This window comes from Ailuropoda melanoleuca, chromosome 3 (genome assembly GCF_002007445.2).
Source record: "Ailuropoda melanoleuca isolate Jingjing chromosome 3, ASM200744v2, whole genome shotgun sequence".
In the NCBI taxonomy this organism is placed as follows: Eukaryota; Metazoa; Chordata; class Mammalia; order Carnivora; family Ursidae; genus Ailuropoda; species Ailuropoda melanoleuca.
Window position 1 is genome coordinate 45508024 of NC_048220.1, and position 27581 is coordinate 45535604.

Genomic DNA, 27581 nt, shown 5'->3' on the forward strand with positions numbered 1-27581 from the left:
CTCTCAAAAAAAAAAAAAATATATATATATATATATATATATATATATATATATATAATATATATATGAATTTAGTAGTCCTCTGATATAAGGCCTTTTTAAGACAGCCTATATAAACCATCCTTCTAATACGTTGTTTGTTTTCCACTTTTCTCTGCTTTAAAGGTGAAGCAGGAACTTGAAGCAATCTGAGTGTAGGACTCTAGATCTGTATTATTTTTTTCACTTTTGAAAACCTTCTCAGCCATACTAAATCAACAGGAGTTTTATTTAGTGACTCACATTTAATATATCTATCAGTACTTTCCAAAGCATTCCATTTGTCTTTTTTTTTATAAACAACAAAGGTTTTCCTTTTCACACTCCTGTTTCATCGGTTTAAATATTTGTTTAAATTAGTTAATCCTGATATCAAGCCTCGCCAGAAAAACAGGTGTAGAGATAAACCCAGCTGGTGAGAGTCCCAGTATTTGGCATCCTGAAGAAGACCGCTAGCCCGTGTGGAAAGTGTTGGCTGCCCAGCTGGAGCTCCCTTGTCAGTTTGTGGTATGGTGGGAATAACAGCACTAGATTCTTCCTTGAGTTCGTTATATAAAGTGTCGATAAAAGATTTTTTTCTATACAGTGAAGGAAGAAAGAGAAGACCAAAGAAATAGTGAGAGGGGAAAAAAAGAAGTAAAGCAATAATAATAATAATGATTAAACAGAGACTAAAAAAAAAATGCAATTTTGCAAGTGAAGGAAAAAGATGGATACAATGAAAAGGCAAACATACACAGACTTGAAAGAAAAATGAATTCCTAGTTGAACACTTGGGTGGAACATGTGAATACCAATTAAACTGAGATTGAATCTACTTAAGATTCATGTAAGTGGATTACTCTGGTATATTGGTTCAGCAGGGATTTAGGGCATCCTCGTCCTCCTTGCGTTCATTTTTCATGAGCTGTGAAAATAAACAGTGGAATATGCATCTCAGATCAGATAACCCCTTGTTTTAGGAGACAGACATTGGATATACTTTACTATAAATGATTGCTATTTAGGTTAATTATTATTTATTTGAGCATTTCCTAACCTGAGAGCTCAAATCTGTTCCCCTACAATAATGACAGGTAAGGTTTTAAGCCGCCTCCTTCTCTCGATTTGTTTCTTCCACATCAAGCTCCAAGGAGTCCCTTGTCTTTACCCAGCCAGAACTGGTTCTCTGGAGTGTGTGAGTGAGTCTTACAGCAGAAATTCAATGCAACCTCCTCATTTTACAGTAAAGTTGGCTGTCACCTTGGCCGTGGGTCGGATGGAACAGTATATTATTGGCCCCCTTTTATGTTGGAAAATGCATTTCCTGTTGAAACAGCTATAGGTGTAAATCATGCTGAGGTTGTAGGGAGGAAATACCCTACTCTTCAATTCAGGACAGCCTCATATGACCTATTACATACGTCTCATATATGGAATTTCATGTGGAGTAAATTACCCTCAAGTTGGAAGCCACCTACCCTAAGAAGCTTTGGTCCTTTTTGCAGATCCCAAGGGTATTATATAGAAAATTATCACTTTAGTCAGTCTAGAAAAAATGCCTAACATATATCTAATGCTTGAAAGGCTATAGCTCATGGTATGTATGTACTTTTGTTAATTCTTTCCCTGCTCTGACTCATATATTGAATTTTGTTTTGTTTGTGGAAAAACTGAAAACGTCAGCTAGCTATTGGAAAATAGCTCACTCTGGGGACTGTCCATTTCTGTCCTTTCGGTGAAGATGAATTTGATGCTTTATGTATGACCGGTGACCTTTATTGAAAGATTAAGAAATAAATAAATGTAGCCATAAGATTTTGGCCTGGAGTGGGATGTTTGCAGCTGCTAGGATAGCATGTGTGAGCTGACTTCCAGCCGCCATGTGAATGTAAAAAAAAAAAAAAAGTTGACGATCACCCATGGTTTACTGTATCCGGAGGCATCCTCACTTCCCATGAACCCCAATTCTTGTGCTCCTTTTCAGGGCAGTCTACTTCGTTCGGCATAAGGAATCCCGGCAGAGGTTTGCCATGAAGAAGATTAATAAACAGAACCTCATCCTCCGAAACCAGATCCAGCAGGCCTTCGTGGAACGGGATATCCTGACTTTTGCAGAGAACCCCTTCGTTGTCAGCATGTATTGCTCCTTTGAAACAAGGCGCCACTTATGCATGGTCATGGAATATGTGGAAGGTAAGTCAGCGTGTGACACAGAGGACACGACACCTCTACTCAGAAACTGTCTGCTCCTTCCTGCGGCGGAGGCTTTCCCTGTTGGGCTCCATAATGGTTGTATCCACCTAGGAACAGAAGCCAGGAGATGAGATGGCTGTATTCCCAGTCATTATCTTCTGATAATTGCTTGTAAAGTGCCTGCTCTCCTGTAACAAAGGGAAAATTAGTGCTATTTGGAAAAAGGTTGTTTTTCTTCTTTAATAGCTTTTAATCCTAACTACCTCCTCTCAATTGGTCATTAAAGTTAGAAGATAAGCGATGGGATTTTTTCCTACTTACTTTTATCACATAGCATAAAATCGTTCATTACAATTGATCTTAAAGAATGAATTGAAAAATATATCTTTTTTTGGCCTATGGTATGAAATTAAAAATGAGTTAGGGGAAAAGGAGATAGAAGTCAAGAAAATTTACTTTTGGTTTTTTTTTTTTTTTAACAATTTACAGCTTACCTTTTAAATGTTCTTATTTCCTTTGGTTTTACATTCAATTTCTGCGTTTTTTGCCATGACTATTGGTATAAACAAAGTTAATAAAAGGAATGTATTAGGAAGGGCCAAAACAATCTTCAAAACCTCTAATTTAAGCTTTTAAAATTGGAGGAGCAGAATCCCAAAACTATAAAATGCAAAGAAACATTAAATATCATTTAGCTCAACCTTTTCATTTTGCAGATGTGTGAACTGAAACCCAAGAAAAGGAGGGAGACTTACTAGATACTTTCCTCGTGGATACAAGACGAAAGCATAGCTTGCCTGATTGCCACCCAGTTTTTTTTTTCCCCACGCCAGCACTTGGCTTTATTAACCTTGGTTGAGTTTATAGTAACTAACATTTGTCACATGTTTAATAAATATTGGCAATATCACAAATTCTTTATGTAGATTATCTCATTTAATCTCACAATAATCTGAAAAGGGATGACAGCTTTACCATCTTGATATTAGAGGAGAGAGCTGGGACTAGCTTGTCTAAGATCTCCCTGCCTGTAAGAGTCAGAGGTAGGATTTGAACTCAGCCTGATTCCAGAACCCATGCTTTAGGCTGGTGCAATTTGCCCTTCAAATTTCAGTTCCACTTTGGAGCAAATCTGTTCCCTTAGGAGGACTCCTGCTTTAAAAAAAAAAAAAAAAAAAAAAAAAAAAAAAAAAAAAAAAAAAAAAAAAAAAAAAAAAAAAAGAAAGAAAGAAAAGAAAGAAGGGAAGGGAGGAAGGAAGGAAGGAAAGAAAGAAAAAGAAAGAAGGAAAGAAAGAGAAAGAAAGAAAGAAAAAAGAAAGAAAGAAAGAAAGAAAGAAAGAAAGAAAGAAAGAAAGAAAGAAAGAAAGAAAATCTTTATTTTTTTCCACACCACATCTTAATTAGAAACGTGATTACTCAGTGCACGGTCTCCACCTAAGAATTTGAGATGCTGTGTCTCTGGGTAGAGGCCATTCTGCTTTGAAGGTCTGTAATCTGAACTGATGGTCTTCTTCAATCCTAGCTGATACTCCACCTGCTAAATCTTGCGCTTGGGTCTTACAGGGGGTGACTGTGCTACATTAATGAAGAACATGGGGCCTCTCCCTGTTGATATGGCCAGGATGTACTTTGCCGAGACGGTCTTGGCCTTGGAATATCTACATAATTATGGAATTGTACACAGGGATTTGAAACCAGACAAGTATGTACACCGAGGAAACGTATTTTTTTTTTGTTCACACAACACAAAAAGTAATGTTATGTCTCTAAAAATGTTTTCTTTTAATGCTGTTTTGCATGTTTTGAGATTCTCTCATAATGTTCCCAAATGAGTTATTTTGGCAGTATATATGATTCTATTTATATAATACTTCACAGGCTCTGGTGCTTATAATAATAGTTTATAAGGAACAAAAGAAAAATATGATTATAAAGCCAGGGTTAAATTTTTTTAAGTTGTTTTTATTTTCGTTTTTGAATAGCTTCATAGAAAGCTACGAGTTGTTTTCTGGATAGTTTCTGCATTTGGTATTATGCATAGATAACCCTTTCCTACACCAAGATGATATATTTGATATTATATTCTATTTCACAATTTAATATTGAATTTGATTTTTAATCTTCATGAAGTTCATTTTAGTGTCTGATTTGAGATACAGATAGACCTTTTTTCCTTCAAATGACTAAGTTATTCATCTTGACACTATTTATTAAATGTTTTATGCTTTCTCCACTAATTTCAGACACCTCTAAAAGCATTACATGTTAATATGTTAAGATTCTAAGCATGCTGAAAATTTTATGATATAAAATTAACTCACGCTCATTCCAGAAAATTTTGAAGTACAGAAAAACATATGAAAAAATTCGTTCACAACATTACCCAACAAAGACAACTGTTAGAATATGGAATATTTCCTTCCAGTAGCTATTTTTTCTCTTTTCTCATCCTCCATTCCTTTAATGTTTTAATTAATTAAAATTTTGATTTTTCCTTTGAAAATGAAAATTTTTAAAAATTAAATTCATAAAACTCACATGTGAATTCTTTGCATTATATCAGAAATCTACAATATGTGCTTAATGAACAGAAATTTAAATCTGAAGTTCATTTTTCTGTCCAAGTTCCTTATCTTATGTGTCACCTAAATCACCGATGGGTTGCTTACCTTAGTTTCCTATGTATAATGTGGGATTATTAGTAACACTTTTCTTTTTTATTATTCTAAAAAATAGAAAGATGTCAGAGTCCCATGCTTGGATTTTTCTAAGTTTAAACCTATAAATGATATTGTATGTGGCCACTGCAACAAAGGTTAGCTGGGCCAAGTGTCTGGCCCTCCCTTGTGAACTACGCTCATGAGCCAGATACACATATGTAATATGTTCATGTGACCTCACCTCTTCCCAGGCTGGCTTTTCTATTAAGATTGATACCTCAGGGTGCTTGGGTGGTTTAGTCGGTTAAGAGTCCAACTCTTGATTTCTTCTCAGGTCATGATCTCAGGGTCGTGAGGTCGAGCCCCATATTGGGCTTAAGATCCTCTCTCTCCCTGTCCTCCTGCCTTTCCCCTCTAAATAAATAAATAAATAAATAAATAAATAAATAAATAAATAAGATGGATACCGTTATAGTGAATATGTCTTACAAATTGACAGGAGAAGGAGGAGGTCTAAAAAAAAAGAGAGAGAAAGAACAAACTTCAAAGCAAGTGTTCTCATATGTGTCTTTCTGCTTCATAGTTTGTTGGTCACCTCCATGGGACACATAAAGCTGACAGACTTTGGATTATCCAAGGTGGGACTAATGAGCATGACTACCAATCTTTATGAGGGTCATATCGAGAAGGATGCTCGCGAGTTCCTGGACAAACAGGTAAGCTTGGCTGCTGCTCAGTTGGAGAGAAAGATACAAAGTACGATACTGCCAGTGACATTCAGAATCAACTTGTGTAAGCCAGGTCCGCATTAGGACTGAGCGTTTAGATGTCTGTATGAGCCTTACGTTTAATAAAGTGCAAATTGCTTCCATTTTTCTCCCTGGGCCTCTTTGAACTGTCCGTTCCTCCACATTCCTCCCTCAGCATTATGGTCTATTAGCAAGACGAACGATGTAATTGCACACAAGTGAGAATGTGAGAGAGACAAATGGAAAACTGTTTTTGTAAGGAATTCAGGAGTCTCAGCAGAGTACTCATGAAACTCATGATGCATTGTACAATCCTGGGTGCTAAAATCCAAGCCATGGCCCATTTCCCTTTAAGCATGCCTCATTACCATGTGGCCACAATCTGTTCATTGTAAAGTTACTTAAGGTAAACACATCTCAACTGCCATGCTTTTATGAAGTAACCAGGATGTGAATATATTTTGGTCATATAAATACTAAAACTATCTGTGGTGCTGACAGATTAAAAATGCATCATTATATTAACTTTGAAGATTAAAAATGTTTTTAATCCTATGAAATAAGTAAAACCACCAAATAGGGTCAGACCCTCAATTTGAAATTACCCATTACACATAGTTGAACATTACAACAGCCTTTTAAATTTCCCATTTTTGCTATTTAGATATTTCATTGCCTTTGGTGTTATGGATACTGACTTGTAATTGCTGTTCCTAAGTTCTTTGTCCGTGTGGTTCCATGTGGTTGAGCAGGTGCACTCTGGGCAAAATAATTGGTGTGTAGCCATCTTGCTCATTTTAATTCATGTCTAATATTCCAATTATTCTAATATTGCAATCATCTTTTAGGTCTGTGGCACACCTGAATACATTGCACCAGAAGTGATTCTGAGGCAGGGCTATGGGAAGCCGGTGGACTGGTGGGCCATGGGGATTATCCTCTATGAATTTCTGGTTGGATGTGTGCCATTCTTCGGGGATACTCCAGAAGAGCTATTTGGACAAGTCATCAGTGGTAAATATCATCAGGAGTTATCTTCAAGCGGCTGTTGGGAAACAGCTATTTCATGCAATTCTGTGGAGTATTGCCATTTTAACTACTAAAATGTTAACCTTTATCAAACAGTTTAGCCAACAAATTAAAAGAACTCACTCATCATAACGCATAACTGACTTTCACAAATCTCAGGAGATCTATTTGTGTTGAAAATTGATCTGAGGAAGTTTTGTTAACATGGAATTTGGAAATGTACTAGCAACGGAGCCAATTTTTATGGTGTGCTTTTCTGCAAAAGAAATTCACATGGGATTTGCAAATTATTTCATTGCCGTCCAGTCTTCCTTTCCATAATAGGAAAGTTGCACCAGGGAAGAAAAGGTTAATGTGGGTAACATTTACATAAATGGGGGGAAATGGCTAATGGCACAATGAAGAAATTAACAAAAATGTAATAAACCCTAAAACAAATGTCTACCAAATAATAAATAATGAGAATGGGAAGGAAGCAAATTTAATCCACAGATTGTTAATGATTTCATTGGTGGTTGTTATGGTGTAATGTTATTTCTGTAACAGCTGTTCATCTTTCATTTAAAATTCAATAACCTTTAGATCTTAACCTACATGCTGACCCTCACTATTGTTATGCGGCTTGTGGCAAAACTAAATGATAATTAAATAGGCTCTATTACTACCCTACCTGCTGTTTTTATAAATTTCCCCCGGAAGCGTAGATCAAAAAGGCCTCTCCTCCTCAAAGTTTATCATTCATGGCTGACACCCCCATCACCCACTCTGCCACCTTCTGGACTGTGCTACAGGGTCTAACAGTGGAAGGAGAGGGAACATTCATGTTGATATGAGGAGTCCCTTAATCACGGCATTATTCTCTATCATTGACTTTGCAAGCCAGGCATATTTGTAAACTTTAACAAAGTAGATTTGTGAGTTGCCTGCAGTGTATAACCCTTTCCCACAATATCTGAGCTGTTTATGGATTTATAACTAGGCTGTTTTCTGATATACCAAGGCCTGAATGGCAAGAGGAATCAACTGTTTAATTAACACAAGCAGCAAATGCTGGCTTTGTTCTCGATGCCTTACGGCTCAGATGCATATTCATGTTTTATTTTCCAAATCAGATTTAAACTGCAGCAGAGGAAGCTGGAGGCAGGCACGCACAGAAATAACTCATGTTTTTATTGCATTTCCATACACACAAGCACGCACACCTTATCTTCAGGCAAACTCCTGTGGAATGTAGAACATATTCGAATATTTATGACAGATTTTAAATACTTCCATTATTACTATGATTACTTTGGATTTTTTGTCTTCAAGCTTAACACTTTGGCCTTTCATTTGTCTCTAGAAATAGTTATTTTTGCAAAATTAATCTGTGCTTCTGGAAGCTGAAGAACTCTAAGGCTGGGGCCAAATTTGCATTTGAGGACACTAGGAAAGAAAAACCTTACTCTCTGGATTCCCTGGAGGTGGCGGTGGGGGGGGGGGGGGGGGGGGGGGGGAAGTGGGGGACCATCTAAAACACAGGTGCTAAGAGTTTTCACCATATTAAGTCCTCTTAATAACTAGAAGGAATAATTTGTTTTGAGCCAAGTCTGCCAAAAAGGAAAAAAAAAAAATACAAAGGATCAAAAAAGCAAATGGAAGATACTGCTTATTGAAATATTTTCTCCCAGGCTTGTTGAAAGCTGTGCTGGTTCCTGTCTGTTGAAACAGCGCTTCTCAAACTTGACTGGGCCCAGGAACCAGCTGACAGTCCTATTAAAATGCAGATTCTGATTCAGTCTGGGATGGAGCCTGAAATTCTCTTTCTGTAACAAACCCCCAGCAGCCGGCAGGCTGCCTGGACCTGGGGTGCCATTTGAGCATTAAAGTTGTAAACGACATGTCTCCCTTCTAGATGAGATCAACTGGCCGGAAAAGGACGAGGCGCCACCCCCTGATGCCCAGGATCTGATTGCCTTGCTTCTTAGGCAGAATCCCCTGGAGAGACTGGGAACAGGTTAGAGCACATATGTTTTAATTTTGCTAATATGCAAAAAATAATGTCTTTGTGGAGCACTCAGAGGTTTTTGTTTGTGTTTTGCGTTTTGTATTTGTTTTTTGTTTTTGTTTTTTTTTACATAAGAAACATCTGTTAGTTGATGTAGGACATGACTACAACACATCATAATAATATTTTGGATTTTTTTTCCTGGTTCAGAGCAGTATGTACACTAGGAGGGTTACTTGTTGTTTGTCTTTGATTTTTGTTTTTCTTATTTTTTTGCAAAGCAAAAGTTATGCCTAATTTGTTTCAAAAAAATAAAACTTGTCTGGAAGAAAACCTCCAAGGGCACAACGTAACTCTTCTATCCTGAAAATCATGCATCTTAAATAAATTAAAACAGAGGATTTGAGATGTAGAGCTTTTTTGGTTTGGATTTTTTTTTTTTTAAATAAATATTCCCAGGAAGATTTGACCCAGCCTGTTACTATCTATAGGCTTTGAAATGGGTTATCAGTACTTGAACTAATTAATTACTAGAAATGAGTGTCTGGGGTTGAACCATGCTGTCTCATCGTGGTCATCAGCACCATAGCCCAAGAAGGAGGATTAAAACCATTGGCTTTCAAGATTAAGGAGATCATAGATTTGTTTCTTGCTGATTATTTTCCCCCCCGACTATTCTACTTACAGGTTTTTTTCTGCTCCTTCTCTTCCTTATATTCTGAATAGACTGAGATCCCAGTATAGAGTCCCAGCCTGCCCCAGTATGTGAATTTATCTAGATGGGTCTAAATATTACTTATAAACACAACAGCGCGCACGCACGCGCGCGCGCACACACACACACACACACACGTAGTAGATAGTATCCATAATTTTCACCAATGTAAGTTGTTGACTTAATGGGTTATTTACTCTGAGCATTTCATTCTACCTCATTGTAATAGAAATTCCAGAAAATACTGAACAAATCATTCTCTCCCTCAGTTTTTCCAAGACAAAAATAATTTGCAACAGCTCCAAATACACGTTACTCTCCATGTTTGCCCACAGCTTCCCCCGGTTGGAGGGCTCCATTCTTGCCTAAGAATGCAGTGCTACTAGAGTTGATGATGATGCATTGAAACCCATAGGCCATATTCTTACCTTGTAAATAAAGTTTTATTGAAATACAGCAGTGCCATTCATATGCATTTTCTGTAGCTGCCTTCATAGTACGGTGGCAGAGTTGAGTCCTCAAACTGTACGGCCCACAAAGCCTAAAGTATTCACTCTTTGGCTTTGTACAGAAAAATCCCCTTGGGGCGCCTGGGTGGCACAGCGGTTAAGCGTCTGGCTTCGGCTCAGGGCGTGATCCCGGCGTTATGGGATCGAGCCCCGCATCGGGCTCCCCCGCTATGAGACTGCTTCTTCCTCTCCCACTCCCCCTGCTTGTGTTCCCTCTCTAGCTGGCTGTCTCTATCTCTGTTAAATAAATAAATAAAATATTAAAAAAAAAAAAGAAGAAGAAAGAAAAAAAAAAACAAAGAAAAATCCCCTTGACTGCATTAGCGAATCAAAGAAGACTGAAACTCTGGGCTGGCTCTGGAAAACTGTTTTGAGTTGAGCCTCTTCCTGGACCACCACCATGTGCCTGTATGCCTTTTGCAGTGGATGAGTGGGCCTTCTGCTAGGGGAGGCAATATAGATGGAAATTAAGGCCACAAACTCCACAGTCAGATTGGCTGAGTTTAAATCTCTGCTGTGCGACTGTGGGCAGGAAGCTTCCCTTTCTGTGCCTCATTTCCTCATCTGTAAAATGGGGCTTAGAGGAGTACCACCTCACAGGATTTTCGTGAGGATAAAAGATCATCCTTCCTGCTCTTAGAGCCGTGAATGACATTGCTGCCGCTCCTACTGTCATTTTAATCTCCTGCCTGTATAATCTCGTACTTTCCCCTGTGGGTGTCCGAGATACAGAAATGGTGGTGGTGCCCCTACCTTTGAGCTGACTGAACTCTTGGAACGGAATATATTTCTTCCCACCCTATTTGGTGTTCCTTTTGTCTGAAGCGACTAGCAAAGTTGTTACTCCCTACCCTCTGTGACCTGCCATCACATTTGCTTTCTGGCCCCAGAGATATGAGTAGCTATCAGAGAATCCACGTCAAGATCTGAATGGGACAGAGTTTTGAGGAGTGATTTTTTACTCACTTGAGCCAAATAGGAGAAGCAGTGGCATTTTCAGCTTGTCCTGCAACAACACCAATATCAATTTATATGTCCTACTGAGCTGTCCCAGGGAAGCGTTGTCCTGAGGTGTGACCAAAGATAAGAGTAGAATTGGCACATGCCTTCCCAAGAGCCCGCTTCTCTTCAGTGTTCTTGGGTCAGTTTGGAGAGTTTTCCCACTGAGTCTTCTGCCTGTTTCCCTCCTCTGAAGAGACTTGGAATCTTGATTGGGCTTGATTTCAACAAAACAGGGCTACGATGCTGGTCAACACACCCATGTTTCTATATCATATGCTGTGAGTTATCTCTCTGTGCATTTTCTCCCTGACTGCTACTTGTGTTCTTTTCAGGGTTTGAAATTAGAGAGGCAAATCTAGCAGAAGCTCAAAAGAGACATTTAAAAGACCCTGCCCGAGCTCTTAGCGTTTTCGGAAAGTACTTGGCAAACAGGCAGGTCCAACGTGACAGATCCCAGTAGGGCCCAGAGACTGAGGCTGAGAATCCTGCAGGCCTGCCATGCTGTTTCCAATGACAGCATTTTGGATTTAATGCATATTTAGCGGGCAAAATAATGCACCGTGAAAATGTGTGAATTCACATTTGCCCGAGAGACTAGAGAGGCTGAGAAAAGGAGTGTGAAGAACATAATGGATGTTTAAGAAACTTCCATGAAAGGAGAGAACAACTCAAGGGAGAACATTAGTGTGAAGCATAACTTACAATTTGGAAACTTGTCCTACTTGAACTAGACTTTTGAACTTGTGAAGTATTGAGTGGCAGCCTGATTTATTGGACTTTCTAGCTACTCAGAGGTGACTGACTCCCACCTGTGTACGAGCTGGGAGGTCTGGAGTAGATTCTTCATGACCTGGGTCACAATTTCCTAATCTAGGAAGATGGGCATGTTATTACACTGATCGCAAACATGGTCATGAAGCTACCAAGGACATTAACGTAGTGCATCACAGGAGCTCCAGACGTAATCCGCTCCCTTTCCTTCCCTGCATGGTGAATTCTCGCAATGAGCACTGTCACCTGCATGAGTTCCTCTGCTCAATCATCTGTAGCGGGCTCATAATGCCATCATCCACGTTGCCCCAGCAGTTTAACCCAGAGGTCTTTTCTCCCCAGTGTGTCCTTTTAATTCTTTTGTTCCCCATCTCGGTAAAAGTGCATGAGAAACAGGACTCCATGGTCAGGGAACCTTTTCTCAGGGGGGCACAAAGGCCAAAAGGTGAGAAATGTGAGCTGGGTCACCTGTGGGCTGTGACTCTATGGAGAATACCCACTTGTCATCATCCACAGAGATGAAGTGAATGTTCTCACTGACTCAGGTTCCAAAGAGTGGCAGGCGGGGGAATGAAAACCCAAGCGAGCCCTCCTGCTACGGTCTGGAAGTGCCCTGTGAGCCCTTGGATCTGGAGAACTGTGCTTCTCTGAGTAAAGCTGAGCGACCTCGGAGTATAGCTGTCATGGTGTGTCCCCATGAGCAGCAGCGGAAGTGAGAGTCCTTGCAGTATGGTGTGCGGTGTGCCACTCGGTAGGCTTGACCCGGTGGACCTCAGTGTCGTTGGCACAGTGAGGGAGCTGGATAGATGTTTAAGATCTTTGAGCCTCTCTGAGATAAGAACCCTGGAAGAGTGTCTGGCAGCTTTGTGTGGGCTTCCAGTAGGCTTTATTGCTTATCCTTCGTTTCCCCAAGCACACGTGGAGTTGACAGAATGCCTGTTTCGTGGGCTTGCTTTCAGTGATTTAATGAAAGGAAAGCAGATGCCTCTAGCATGCAGTGCAGCCCTTGTCCGAGTCAGCCCTCCTGTCGGAGCTGCTAGCGCTGTCGCCACCCTGGCCAATGTCAGGCTTCGCTTTTGGGCCGGAAACACAGACAATGCCAGTGGGCGATCCTGGACAAAGACTCTAATCAAATGCTTAGTAAAGAAGAATCTCGTCTCCCTTACCTGGGGTGATTTTCCCACTTTGCTCTTTTCTCTCCATTGTTCTCCAAACACTAGTTAGTCCTGACGTGGTCTGGGGCTCCGACCTGCCCCGGCGCTAGAGCAGTCCAATGGGGACACAGCCACATCTCTGAACCACGCAGACGGCTTCCCCACCTCAACACCCAGACCCGTTTCTCCTTCACTTTACATTTCTCTCCTCTTTTTTTGTACTGTGCTGAGGACAGGGTGGGAAGCCTTGTGACAGGTTCATGAAAGAGCCATTTACGTCACCACTATAGGGCGTCTCCTGGCAGGGAGGCGATTAGAGCCTCTATTAGTCTTGTGTGAAATCTCTCTTCCTGGTGTTTTTTCAGAATAGACTCTTCCTTCTCTCCCTCCTTAACAGTGTGTGTTTGGGGGGTGGGGGGAGGGTCAGGCAGGAGCCTGATGCTCACGCTATGTGTAATGTGTGCGCTTTCTTCTCTTTCCGGGGATATGGTGTGATCGTTTGATGGGGCTTGCCCTTCCAAATCCTTCTTTAAAAGAACTGAGAACTGAGAGGCACCTGGGTGGCTCAGTCGGTTAGGCATCTGCCTTTGCCTCAGGTCATGATCCAAGGGTCCTGGGATCGAGTCCCACATTGGGCTCCCTGCTCAGCGGGGAGTCTGCTTCTCTCTCTGCCTATCTCCCTGGCCTGTGGTCTCTCTCTCTCTCTCTCTCAAATAAATAAATAATTTTTTAAACACTTTTAAAAAATAATAAAATAATAAAACTATGAACTGAATTAAAAAACATTTTACTGAATTGCATAGTCATGCTGACTTGGCAAAATAAATAAATAAATAAAAGCCTGAAACTTAAGAATTGTGACTGATTTTCATCCCATGATTTATAAATCTATCAAACAAGGTTTGCCAGTTTTCTACAGAATCAAAGTCCTACCTATGTTAATGAGCAATCCAGGAAAATTGAATGGAAACCATTATATACTATTTAGGAAAAATTCATCTTTATTAACCTTGCCTCCAGAGGAAATATTGCTGTGAACACATTTTGCACCTTGTTAGAATTTCTTTGGTTTTGTAATGGGCAAGTCTGCTTTGGGCCAATGTGCGTCCACGTCCCCACATTCAGCATAATGTGATTTTAAGTGGCTGCATCATTAACCTTTGAAAAATGGAGGAAGTCAAGGAAAAATTAACAAAGAAAAAGTGTGCAGTAGCAACTGCTGTTAGCAAAATCAAATCCTCTGCTGATAAATTATGGGGAAGAAATTTTTTTTGTCAGGGGTGTTGTTTGTAGAATGAAAAAGTAAAATTTCTGTGGTTCTTTAATTTATTTCTTTATTGATAGATTAGGGGGTGGGGGCTGTTCTTCAAAGTTTTGCTTGGAGGGTAGTTTAACATCTTCCCCTCTGTCCTTTCCTTCCCTCCCTGCCCTAAGGTGGTGCCTACGAAGTCAAACAGCATCGATTCTTCCGTTCTTTAGACTGGAACAGTTTGCTGAGACAGAAGGCAGAATTTATTCCCCAATTGGAATCTGAGGATGACACGAGTTATTTTGATAGTACGTGAATTATCTGACATAAAACATTGTTTGACCTTTACTTTGTAGAAAATTATCTCCACTTATGATAGAACCATTCAGTCTTGAACCTGTGAGTTATTACACATAAGGCTGCTGTGATATGGAAGCTCCTAATTAATATATCTAAATTAAAAGCTGAAATTCTGAGTAATGAGAATTGTTCCCAAACATTTCTCTGCAGCTCGGTCAGAGAAGTATCATCACATGGAGACGGAGGAAGAAGATGACACGAACGATGAAGACTTTAACGTGGAAATAAGGCAGTTTTCCTCCTGTTCACACAGGTTTTCAAAAGTAAGTGACATGTGGCATAAACATGCAGGGTCTCTCCAGAGAATCTACCCTAGGGCCAGATAGTGGGCATCCCTAAACAGCTGGACAAGATCACCCACAGTGTTTTGAGGCTTGGGGTCTCCTATACTTAAAATTCCTTTTAGTTTCGGAAAAGTGACCAACCCCACCATCTTAATAATCCAGAGTCCCTCCCTGCTTGTTTCACTCTCCACAGGTAAGTATCTTTTTTTTGGACGCCCAGATGTGGACTCGTAGTACTGTCTTCGGAGAACACAATAGTTGTATATATGCTGACCTCGCCCTGTGGGACCAAGTCTAGTTCAGTGCCAGGCTGTGGAGGAGTCCCCCGCTTCTCTGATCATTTAATGAAGAATGTTGAGCTTGAGTCCTTGTATGCACAGCCCCCTCCTAGTATCACTCAGATACAACACAAGGGAGCAGTCAGAGTCCTTGACATCAGCTAGGACCATTGGGAATAATTGCTGTGGAATGAGAAAGTCCTGTAGCCAGTAACAGAAAAAGTAAGTTATATGACACAGGCCAGAGGAAGCCAAGCTAGAATTTTGGAAATGGGATGAGATAATAAAACCGATGTCTGAGAAGGATGCTTTTTACTGATGGTGGTAGGATGAAAAAAGTTACACTTAAAAAGAAACCGGACAGTCCTGACACCTGGCAGGGCCCTAGGAAAATGGAAAGGAACCTGGAGGGCCCCCCGCCCTCCCTTTTGCTATTTTCGGTAGCTGTGCATTTCCTGTTGCCATGGCATTTTGCATGATGATTGTTCAGCTCTTCTGTAACATGTAGGGTTTATAAGGTGTTCTCTACCTTTTTGTACATGACTACTAGATACAGTGCATCTGCAAATGGGCCGGCACTGCCCTCTCTGTGTAAAGGAAGGCAGTGGAGAGAGGTGGGGTCTCTCTGGAGGGGCTGCTGGCCGGCCTGCCCAGAGCCAGGACTGAAGCTTTGATCACACTGAGGACAGGTTTTTCCCCGTGCTTGTGCTCTGGCCCATCCAAGCCGGGCCCTCAACTCTGTTTCCTTCCCGCTGTCCCCTCTTAATTAGCCACCCTGGTCCTCACCGCAGTAGATGATAGGCCCTCTAAGGGCCACTCCCACGAGAGCAGCAAGTGGCTGTGTTGCATGGTAGGCAGTGCTTCCTGCCCTGGGCTCTCCACTCCTGATTTTTCTTTCCATCTGTCCTGTGGGACAGCAGAGATCTCAGGGCTGCCTAAGCTCTGATCCCCTTCAGAAACACCAGTCCCATCATAGGAAGTTGCCCATCTATTTATGTGATTTACAAGCCAAACAAACATCTCTGACTCAGGACCAAATACATTCTACCTCCCCACACACACATCTTGAAACAGGTAATTTATTCTTCTCTTTGCACCCAATTCCAATTCATTTCTCTCCTTCCCACTCCTGAATGGTGTCCATTAAATCTTTTTCTCTGTGATTTTCTTTTTCTGATGGACTTCATGGTTAAAAAGTCATGTAAGGTGTGCCTTGACCCCAGGGCTTAGAAACCCCAAAGCGTCTGCGGACTGTGTTTGAAGATGCAAAGTCCATAAGGAGATAGGGCGAGAGGGTGATGAATTCCTAGGTCCCCCTCCAAGGAGAGAAAACCAGATACACGGACCATGCATTTCAGGGCTCAAGTAAACAGCGTCGGAAAGTACCTTCTGAATACCCAGCCCCAGCTGAAACTCTAGTCGTACTCGCAGACTTTTCTCCCAAGGTTTGGGGTTTTTCTGACAAATTCTTTCAAGAAGATAGTAATAAACACCAACGCTTCGCCTCGCAGGTTTTCAGCAGCATAGACCGAATAACTCAGAATTCTGGAGAAGAGAAGGAAGACCCTGGAGACAAAACCAAGAGCACGGCGTTGCCGTCCATAGAAACATTCAGCTGGAGTTCGGAATATTCTGAAATGTACGTGGAACGCCTGTTAAGAAGGGTCATAAGCGGTTGCTGCTAGCACAGTGGTTCTAAAGCTTGAGGGAGCATCGGACTCTCCTGGAAACCCTGTGAGAACACAGATGGCCAGGCCTGTCCCAGCGTGTCTGCTCCACTAGATCAGGGATGGGGGCCGAGACTGTGCCTTGTTCCCCAGTTCCAGGTGATGCTGTTGCTGCCAGTGTGGGGACTGCGCTCTAAGAACCACTGCACTAGACATGCGTTGGTTAGGCTTACCTCAGCTCCCTTTGTCCTTCATTTCTTGCCAGAGTCTCCTTGAGCACGGTCTCCTAGCATGTATGCATACGTGACTTTGTTTTGTTTTTAATTAAGGCAACAGTTCTCCACATCCAACTCTTCAGATACTGAAAGCAACAGACATAAACTCAGCTCTGGCCCACTTCCCAAACTGGCTATTTCAACAGAGGCAGAGAAAGATGAAGCTGCTCCCTGCCCCAGAGACCTGCCTGAGGAACCAGAAAAGCCAGTCCTTCCTCCTGCAGAGAGCGCTCCGGAGGAGCCCGAGGTCACCACACCGGCCAGCACCATCAGCAGCTCGACGCTGTCGGGTAAGCACCTGCGCGTGGTGTCCGCTCCCATTATCCACCGCCTTGAAAAGCAATGGCCGGTGTTCGCAGTCCCAGGCTGGCCTCACTAGGCAGCGACGATGGCTGTTTTGTGTTGCTCCATGGCCCCACGTCTCATACTTGGGGGATCAGCTCTTATGAACTGCGGTCACCCCTCCTGACCACATGGCCATAGAGCAAACCCTTCTTGCTTCAGTTTGACCTGAGAGCCAGCCTTGGCTTTCACAGCTGGGCTTTGGTGGGATTCTCGGATGGCAGTCAGAACACACTAAGGACCGTGTTGTGTTCTCTGTTGATGCAAAAGCAGGTCTCGCACAGTTGTGTCTCATTCAAAGTTAGGAGTAAGGAACTGTTTCAGACAGCGACATGCTCAAAATTACCCTCAAAAATGGCTGAAATCACCCATAAGGTACAATTTAAAGCCAGCTTTCCTTCTGGTGTTGGAGTGGGTGGTGGTCTCTCTGAAGGAGTTGGTTTTTGTTAGGGGGTCATGTCGTGCCAAATCACTAACATATATCCATGCTGGACTCTTAGTGCAGCAAGATGCTAATTCTGTGAGATTCCCAGATGATCTCCATGCATCTAGGACTAAGAGGGGAGGAGAGACTGGGTGTTATACGCAACTAAGGAATCATCGAACTTTACATCAAAAACCAGGGATGTACTGTATGGTGACTAACATAATATAATAAAAAAAATATTATTATAATAAAAAAAAGAGGGGAGGAGAGAGTGAGAAATACCAACACAATTCAAATCGGTATTTCATGTGCATATTTCATGTGCATATGAAACAACCCCACTACAGACACAAACTACTGTCCCAGTTACTGTAACTGGAGTACAGAAATTCCCCAGACATCAGTCTCTGTTGGTGAGGCAGTCAAGGGGATTGGGCTTTTCTTGGAGAGCACTTTATAGCGTCACTTTTGTGTGAAATAACCTTCCTGCCAGCAGAGACAGTATCTTCAAAGGATTTTAAGAGGCTTAATGTGTCATTAGATGATCAAACTTGCATTTCCCTCAGACCAAGCCAAGTGCACTTAAAATGTGACTTGGTTCACAACAGTTTCTTCAATAGTATATCCTTCTACAGAGCAGTGTGCATTTATGCTTTAAAAAAAATGAAACATGGATATGGCTTAGGGTCGCTATGATAAATGTTTTCATTAAGCTATATTCATATGCTATATTGATAACCATGAATGATTCCAAGAATTTTTATGAACTTTTTTTTAATCTAACTGAAACATCACAGCATAACTCTTTTTAAAATCATTTCAAGAAAACACATTTTACAGGCTAGGTTTATTTCAGCCTCGCTGAAAAGTTTGCTTCTGTGGACCTTCACATGTGCTTCTAGTTTATCATGGGGAAAAATAATGTTTTGTTTTGTTTTTTTTTCTTTCTCCCTCTTCCCTTCAGTGCTGTTGCCATGTAGAATAATTCCCCTCACCCTTACTTTTTTATAAAGCCAAGAGAATAGTAACATAGAAATAGTGTAGACACAACCTAGTGGTCCAAGATTCTTAATTATTTTTAGTTCGTCTTAGTAGTCAAGTCAAATTGAATTATCTCAGTATTTTATATTTCTGGGTACTAAGGTCTTTGTTTCCTAGTTTATGATCATGCTCTGATTAGAGTATACTTCCCTCCATTTAAAATTTTCTCTTAATACGGTGGATCACTTAGTCTCTGTGCCCTGGTCCCCATTAGCACTGTTGAAGGGAAAGGGAGGGAAATGGTATGTAAGCAGTTGATTGATTACTTTCATAATTAAAAAAAAAATGCTTAGGTCCTGCCATGCATTTTGATTAATTGATTCAAACCACCTTTCTGTCTCCCCCATATACACACCAAAAATACTCAAAGACCTTGGGGGCTGTACAGAATAGAAAGATGAGCTGATCTGCTCATGGCCAAGGGTAATTAGGAAATCTGAAAACCGTGACTGTAGTAAAATTAAATTTGTTGATTTTTATATTGCTCCACCATCAAAAAGAAAGAACCCTTGACATTTACAGAACATTAAGGTGACATTATCCACCATTGGCAGAACAGAAATGCACGCTTATCTCCAGGGCTATGAAATGCGGTGGCCGCGGAGGCAAGAGGAAGGGATGACAGAAAAGAATACCATATATTCACATTCAGGCATTTAGGGAAGTATAGCTTTATTCCTCCTTCTGTTTCTTCATGACTACATTGCTTTTGAATCGGTGAAAAGTAAAAGTCCTGAAGTCTTAGGTGTGGTGCTCAGTTAAACCCATTATTCATTGTGAAGAGATTCAGCTTTTCATTTTGCACCTGTCAAGGATCCCACCCACCTCGATTAGCAAGGAGAAGAGCGTGTAACTTACCCAAAAGGAAGCTTAAGGTTTTTGAGATGAGGTGTTTGGTTCGTGACGCAGTTTTTATCAAGTTCTTGAGTTGTTGATTTCTTTATTTAGAGAGCACAGGGTAGATGGACTTGAGTGAGGTTGAGTTTGGTGGATGGGAGTAGGAAGGCTGCTGATACTTCCCTTCAGATTGTCTTCCTCTGTAGGTCACTGGGTGTCACGTGGAAGTCTGAATCTTTCCCTGTACCCACAGCACTCTCCCAGGTCCCAGCTTCCCTTAGCGGGGACCCCACCTATAGGGAGGTTGCCATCTCCTGTGCACAAAGGCCAAACTTGAGCTATGCAATTGAGTGGTATATTCAGCAGAACAGAAATTGAGTTAAGTCTTACCCAGCTTAACTCTTTCCAAGGCAAAGACTGTTACTATGTGCCTTAAAATGTGCTGGCTGGTCTTTCAAAGGATCATTTGTAATGGTATCCTATTGTCTGCATGGAGGGGGGGGGGGGGGGGGCTTGTAATACAGCTTTTAGAAGTCAAAATGAGATAGGTGTTACTTTTTCTGGGTAGACAAAGGTCAACTATCAGTGATTTTTAAAAAGATAGAAAACTGATAGTCTCCAAAAGCCAGAGTAGGAAGAACCAAAAGGGGGGGGCTATTCACCTTTTTCTCTGGGGAAGCACTCTGCATGTTCTTCTGCTCAGAAGCTTTCACTCTTCATCTGTGCCCTCGCCCAGACAGATGTCAGTGATTTTCCATTTTTGTCACCTCCTGCATGGTTATATTCTCTTGGGATCCTCTCCTGAGAGGAGTCCCAATTTTTTAACTAAAAACACGCAAACAAAAAAAAAAACACCTCTTAAGGGTTAATAAGCTTAAAAATAAAGAAGGCACAGCTGGCTTAGAGGGGAAAGGATCTTACCACTGGTCCAGTAACTTCAGGGCAGGGTGAATGACACACTTTCTAGAGGAAAAGCCAGGAAGACGTAGTGAGCCACTGAGTAACGCAGTGGGTAATAGGCTTTGTCATCCTGTGAGTTTGCAAGGAACAGAGAGTGTTAAGGGGGCATGTGGCAGGAGAAGTCAAAGGTGACACCTCAGGCACTCTTCTGTCAAGTTAACGCATGAGTGTAGTGTAGGTGTGTCCTAGGAAGATGGTAGGGGGTGACACAAGCAGAGGTCTACACAAAGAAATGAGGTGATGTCCACTTACCACAAACAGCATTGTCCGCGTTATTAAGAGCATTGCTCAGGGTGAACACTAATGCCACAGGATAGTCATAGTATACAGTGGGCGGTCGTGGCGTTGACAAGGCAGTGCCTGGTTCATAGCATGGGCTTCCATGGGTTGGAAGCAAGGGGGAGGACTTGTCACTACAAGGGTTGTAAGATACAGATTCTAGAAAGGAATGAATCTTCTAGTTAAGGGGAATCATGGGCTGAGAACTAGCAGACTCGCGTACAGGTAGAGTGAACCTGAATGGACGCCTCTTCCTCTCCTCCACATCGCCTTTCTCCAACCAGTCATGTGTTTGTAACGTTTGCCTGACACCGTAAGGGCTCGTGAGCCACAGGGGAGGACGTATTCACTTTGTTCTTCCTTCCCTTTCTCTTCCCCTCTCCCTACTTCTCCTGTCCCAGATTTCCTTGAACGTGTTTATCCCTTCTTCTTTGTGCAGTTGGCAGTTTTTCAGAGCACTTGGATCAGATAAATGGACGAAGCGAGTGTGTGGACAGTACAGATAATTCCTCAAAGCCATCCAGTGAACCCGCTTCTCACATGGCCCGGCAGCGATTAGAAAGCACAGAAAAAAAGAAAATCTCGGGGAAAGTCACAAAGTCCCTTTCTGCCAGTGCTCTGTCCCTCATGATCCCAGGAGGTAGAGAGACATCTACTCGCATGACATTGTGTGATTTGTGCATGTGTCCCCCCCCCTCCCCAGTTTGGAATGCTGATGGGTGTGCAGGATGGCTAGAAGCCGTACGGGGGTACCCGCCCAGCTCAGCTCTCCCGGGAGCCTCTCCCTGCAGTGACTCCAGAGCTCCCAGACAGCATGTGTCACTGATTTCTTCTGGCTTCTTTCTGCATCAGGAGATGAGGCTGGCTTCCTTCCCACAAAGCCTTCCTTCTCGTATTTGTTTTCTTTCCGTTTCTGCTCCCCCTTTCCCAAGTTATGTGGTAACGTTACCTCCTCTGAATAATTTTTCTTCCCTAGACTAGGCATCATTTATATATTTCACCAAGCTGTTTATAGCATCTGTGTTGGAAAGCAAAATATAGTTTTTCCTCATCTAATTAATGAGGAAATAGACATGGAGGATGTAAGTTTTTCACTTCTGAGGATGCAGAGAGTCACAGACAGCACTGAAATTATGCTTTTTTCCCCACCCTGTCTGTTGAACTATGCTTCCTCCTACTGGTAGTCAAATCATTTTCTTCCCTGTGTTGGAAGACGAAGTTTAATTATGGTTTTGTGGAATTGCAGTATTTTTCCACAACTGGGTTTTGCCTCCACAAACCACTTAAGTCTACAGCAGTTCCACTGGAAGAAATGAAATACAAACCCAAGAGTTGGTGACTTACCTCTCAAATGGCGGCAAGGGACTGCAGGTCGCAACTGAATTCTGTTGCGGATGGCTTGCGTTTGGAAGAACGCAGACCATGTCTAAAAGGAATTATTGATATTTTCAAAATCTCCTGTTGGTGCAGAAAGAAATTTGATAGAAACAAATGCCCTTGTGGGGATACTGCTCACGCTAGCATACTCTTTGCTGAGAGACATCCTCTTTAGTACCGTAAAGCAAACACCTGTCTCCCTAGTTTGAATGACCATTCGTAACCCAAAGGCCGTGGCCCCAGGGCAGCTGCAGTTGGGAAGGTAAGTCTGCTGTTGAAAGCTGGGGAGAAAGCCCACATCTCGGTCCAGTAGAGCAATTGTTCAATTTGGGGCAATAACAGAAACTATCATGAGGGAAGGGATCAGGGACTTGGCTTTCCAGCAGTTGCGATGTGTGTGTGTGTGTGTGTCCACTCTGTCCCATTCCTGCTTGCATGGTTAGAAGTTCCCTGCCCACCAGTGTGTGTCTCCTCACCTGGCCTTTTGACCTTTAGATAAAAGGTAGCCAGCAGAAGAGTACCAAGATGCCAGGTACTGTCACAAAATGAAGGAGCATGGCTAGTGAGACACTTAGCTTTGTTCTACTTTGGCCAGACCTAAGAACTGGAAGAAATGATAGTGTGGATACTTTCAGCTCACTGTGGCCACAGTGTCCTCAGTGCACTGGTGAGTCTTCAGTGGCCCTGGCGCCTAGGAGCCTGGCTCCGACGGGGCTCACCCTTCAACCTCAGAGTCTTCTGCAGATTGTTCTTCTGGTCAAACACACACAGTTTCACGTGACCAGTGAAGATCTGTTTAGGTTCACAGAGCTGGAACAGTGATCGCAACAGTAAATTCGAAGTGTGTTTGCTTATGAAACGAGAAGAACAGAGTAGAATTGGTGTTGTGGAAGGTGAATTAAGTTTTCCTTAAAATTCCTCTGTTTCACCTGTATTATCCTCTCAGCATCGTTGTTAGAATGGTAGGTAACATAGGAAGACAGTCCGTTGCAATCGGAGTAATGAGGAGTGATTCTTTCATGGAGAAATTGATAGCTCAGTGTTTCTTGAACCAAATTACTCACTGAGTACTAATTCAGTAATACTGTAGAAGGCAACTGGTGCATTGATAAATTGCTCTCCTGACCATGGAGGTTTGAGAAGGACCATGTTCAAGTTGTTGAGGGCAAGATTTGAAGCCTGAGGATCGCTTACTATAGGCCATGCAGTCTTCTCTGGGTAAAGGCATACTTGAAATGTGTGCATTTGTGATTTGTTTCTTTAATTCAAATAAAACATACTAACTAGAACTATCACAGCCAGGTAGGAGATAGGTTTGGTGTGTGTTTTCATTAGTGTAGAAAATTAAGAAATTATAACTTCAGAGAATTAATTGAAAAATGAGTTAAAATAAAGACGCTTTTGAAGTTTTCTTAATAGCCTCTGTTTGGAAAGCTATGCTGATTAGCAATATAAATATTTTTATATAATTTCCGTATTAGAAAGGAATGGATTTCTGTTACAGCCAAGCTCCCAATCATGGCAGGGCTGGTGCGGTATGGGCTGGCTGCATGGATGTTTGTGTGATCAGAATCGGCTTTGATGACTGGCTTCTGTGTTGCAGACATGTTTGCTGTTTCTCCCCTGGGAAGTCCAATGTCCCCCCACTCCCTGTCCTCGGACCCTTCTTCTTCACGAGATTCCTCTCCCAGCCGAGATTCTTCAGCAGCTTCCGCCAGTCCACATCAGCCTGTTGTGATCCACAGTTCCGGGAAGAACTATGGTTTTACCATCCGAGCCATCCGGGTGTATGTGGGAGACAGTGACATCTATACGGTGCACCATATTGTTTGGGTAAGACCAGCCGCCTCTCATCCTTGTTAGTTTTCACTCCCACCCATCCTGGAGAATGAATAAGTTGGCTGAGACCCATTTACAAGCATTTTTTCTGTTAAGCTGGCATTTGGGTCCTGTTTCATGCCCTTTCCCTTTATGGGGTGGCATTAAATTTAGCGAAAACTAGTAATTTCTCATAATTCTGTCCAGTTTTCGTGTTTGATTATCCAGTCTGTATAGCAAGCTGGTGGAAATAGTCAGTGACTGTCCTCTTGCCACCCTCCTTTTTAGTTTATTTTTTCTTTTTTTCTTTTCTTTTTTTTTTTTTTTCTGGTTTTCTTTTATTTTAAAAAAAAATCTTACCTTCTCCACTCACCTGAAATTTTGTAAGGAATGGTCCTTTTTTAGGATGATGACAGAAAAGGAATAATAACCATGCCTTCTTGATTCCCTCTTAGGAGCTTAGTATCATTTGCTGATTAACTCAGAATATTCTCCCAGAAGAAACAGCAGATGTTAGGGTTGCCATTTGTTGGCTTACGAATATATCCTCTCTTCTTGGACTTTAGAATGTAGAAGAAGGAAGTCCAGCATGCCAGGCAGGACTGAAGGCTGGGGATCTGATCACACACATCAATGGAGAACCGGTGCATGGACTTGTCCACACGGAAGTTATAGAGCTCTTGCTAAAGGTATTATCTTTTTATGTCCATGCCATACAGATAAAACAGGTCATCAGAAAGAACTGGTACCAAGAATTCTCTCCTGAAGTTCTACAGTTCTTCTCTATGGTACACACATACACACTCAGTCTTATTGCTGAGAAAAGTATTCAGTAGTCTAAGGTGTAATACAAAGGAGAAGAGATTATGAATTCTCTGGTTATTTATATCATGAAAACCATGTTCTTACACCTGCGCAGTCACTTCCTAATTTAACTTCTTATTCTAAATCACAGATAACACGAATTCTTTTCATTTTATGAACCCCGCTAGTGAAATCTGTTTGGAAATCACCTAAGGGTGATTTTCTTCAGGAACATTAAGTAAGTTTTATTCTAGTGCAATGGAAGATGAAGTGGTATTAAACTGTGGGGTCAGATATGAAGGTTCCATCTGACAGTTAGATTTCCTTCGAAAGATGGAATTGTGAATACAGGGGCGCCTGCGTGGCTCAATCGGTTAAGCGTCCCACACTTGGTTTCAGCTCAGGTTGTGATCTCAGGTCGTGAGATCGAGCCTCACGTCTGGCTCTGCACTCAGCAGGGAGTCTGCTTGAGATTCTCCCTCTCTCCTTCTCCATCTCCTTCTACCACCACCATGTGAACACTCGCTCACTGTCTCCCAAATAAATCTTTAAAAAAAAAGAATTGTGAAAATATACACATATACTGTAAATGACAGAAATTGGTAATAATGGAGGAAGGGGTGCTAGCAATCATTACACCTTTCCCCCCTCACACAAATGAATTTGAACATAAATCATTTTCTATTTCAAATGTAAGCTGAATAAAGCCTAGAGAGTTAAGGCCACAAGAAGCACGAATGTGAGTGGAGAAAGAAAATCCACACTGATCCTCTCATTTCTGTTGAGTTACTTGCTGTGTCACCTGCTGACTGTAGAATATAAAGTCATAGCTCCAAATATGGGTCTTGTAAAAACAAAGATGAAGTTGTGTTTGATTTTAAATCTGTTCAGAAAAAGAAGTCTGTAATCAGAAATACAGTCTCTAACTGGAGGATTATTTTACCAATCCACAGATTTATGGATGACCTCTTGCTTTTTGAGCACCAGAGGGGCTCTAAGGGACTTCTATACAGAGAGGTGTGAACCACAGCTTCAGATAAATTGCAGCCTATTGAGAGACAGAGCATAAACACATAAATGCCATTGAAATAATGTGCATTTAGACTGTTTTCAGAACACTCTGAGTCTGACGCCATAGTAGATGCTGATAACACAGGAATTAAGGTATAGTCCTTGCCCTTGGGAAGTATGGGAGATGTCGGGGTTGTATGGAAGCAGATAAAGTTTGACTTAATTAGTTAGGGCTGTAGCAGAGGGAAGAATGTCATACTTTCGGAGAGAATATTCTATGAGTGGGGAGAGACATCACAGAGAAATTTCATTGAATTAAAACATGAAAGGAAATTAGAAATTTAGAAGGCACTACAGAGAAGAGGGTGTGCTAAGCCTTCCAAAAATAAGTGCAATTTAATGACTTTTCTACTCTTCTGTCATTCCCACAGCTAGTAGGAATATATTCTTCAAAACATTAAGGGCCTGGCCTAGGTTCTGAGAGTAGTTAATATAGCATGCATGTTCAGAGATCCATTGTGAAGTAGCCGATTGTAGGAAAATTAGTGCCATGGATTAATTCACATCATTGATGAAATTTTGGTCTAGAGCTCAAAACTGAAGTCTGCGGGGCTGGGGCCTGACGTTGCTGTAATTCGTACCTACAGATTGTTCCCCTAAAACTAGCCAACTTTCTCACCAATGCATGTATTATTGATCACTGGAGGCATAGGACTGAATATTGAGAGAACACTGCAGTGCCATAGGCCGTGTTGGAAATCCGCTTAAGGTCATGCCGAACACGTAGCCAATCGGACAGAGCCCTGCAGGGGACGTAGTAACTATTAAAGCTTTCTGCATAATCCCAGGGTTTACCCCACACCTGGGATATAGATGGGTACTCAATAACTGTTTGTGGTATTGAGGTGAACAGTGGGGTTCTCCTTTGCCTGCTGTCCACAAGTTAACCATGGGAGGAGCCAAATACCACACTACTACTCTTGTTATGTCTTGACTCGTGTCTTGCTCTACATACCATTCCATTGGCCATTCAACATTAAATGGCTGGGGTTAGGCTACGCTTTGCAGTACGGCTACTGAACAGAAACAGACAACATGGAGAATAAGACCTGAGTTTTTTAGTTTCATTCACCACCGTTCCCTGATAATATTCTTTGTCCACCTGGTATGCAACAACTCACTCCTGTAAGTGCCCAAGAAATGGGAGGCACAGCAGGGTTGCTGACTCAGAGATCCTTTGGATGTGAAAGTGACCTGAAATGACTTAGGGCTCTACAGGAAAAAATTCTGGAAGGGATATAAAGACTCGTGAGTCTGACCAGCAGCTTTTCTCACAGTACCTGCCCCTGTGGTCCAGGGCTGCCCCGGTGCTGGCTCACAGATCAGCCCTTTGTGAGGAGGAGCCCAGGGAATTTGTTTAGGGTTTCCTCCCTCTGTCTACATCCAGTATATAAACCTTTCCACCGCAGAGGTAGGCAGACAGAGGTGTTATTTATCTCCAAAATGCTCCCTGCTCTTCTCTAGGAGCTCACCCTTTGTTTTAAATAAGTCTGTGTTTTACAGGTGAGGTTCTCCTAGTTATTCATCCTGCTAGAGCTTTTTCAAATCTTGGCATTAGCATTTGAAAGAAGGTCAGAGGGATTTTAAATGGTAACATGGTTTGGCTTTCTGCCTTCTTTGTAACAGTGTTGTGTTACCTGCCCCATAACTCCAGCCACAGCGTGTCCTCATATCATTTCTTGTATTTGCTCATAAAATCACAAGGAGAAATAATAAACTGAA

At 41.9% G+C, this 27581-nt stretch overlaps 1 protein-coding gene and 1 long non-coding RNA gene across 14 annotated transcripts in view; one reads left to right on the plus strand and one right to left on the minus strand.

Annotated features, from left to right (window-relative positions):
• The window catches only part of MAST4 (microtubule associated serine/threonine kinase family member 4), a 546144-nt gene that overhangs the window by 503876 nt on the left and 14687 nt on the right, over window positions 1-27581 (plus strand). For 11 of the 13 annotated variants that reach the window (XM_034656299.1, XM_034656301.1, XM_034656302.1 and 8 more), the window contains 12 exons: window positions 2006-2214; window positions 3778-3916; window positions 5458-5590; window positions 6472-6637; window positions 8547-8648; window positions 14225-14347; window positions 14550-14662; window positions 16473-16600; window positions 16958-17193; window positions 21229-21429; window positions 23770-23999; window positions 24551-24673. In XM_034656299.1, coding sequence (XP_034512190.1) covers window positions 2006-2214; window positions 3778-3916; window positions 5458-5590; window positions 6472-6637; window positions 8547-8648; window positions 14225-14347; window positions 14550-14662; window positions 16473-16600; window positions 16958-17193; window positions 21229-21429; window positions 23770-23999; window positions 24551-24673 — 1903 coding nt within the window. The remainder of the gene's footprint in view (window positions 1-2005; window positions 2215-3777; window positions 3917-5457; window positions 5591-6471; window positions 6638-8546; window positions 8649-14224; window positions 14348-14549; window positions 14663-16472; window positions 16601-16957; window positions 17194-21228; window positions 21430-23769; window positions 24000-24550; window positions 24674-27581) is intronic. The other 2 variants (XM_034656304.1, XM_011220581.3) reach the window with 1 other exon arrangement.
• LOC117801508 lies at window positions 17187-20580 on the minus strand. The gene is made up of 4 exons (XR_004624086.1): window positions 20472-20580; window positions 20213-20375; window positions 19572-19750; window positions 17187-17799 (listed from the first exon to the last, which is right to left on the minus strand). It is a non-coding gene; the product is annotated as an uncharacterized LOC117801508 (long non-coding RNA).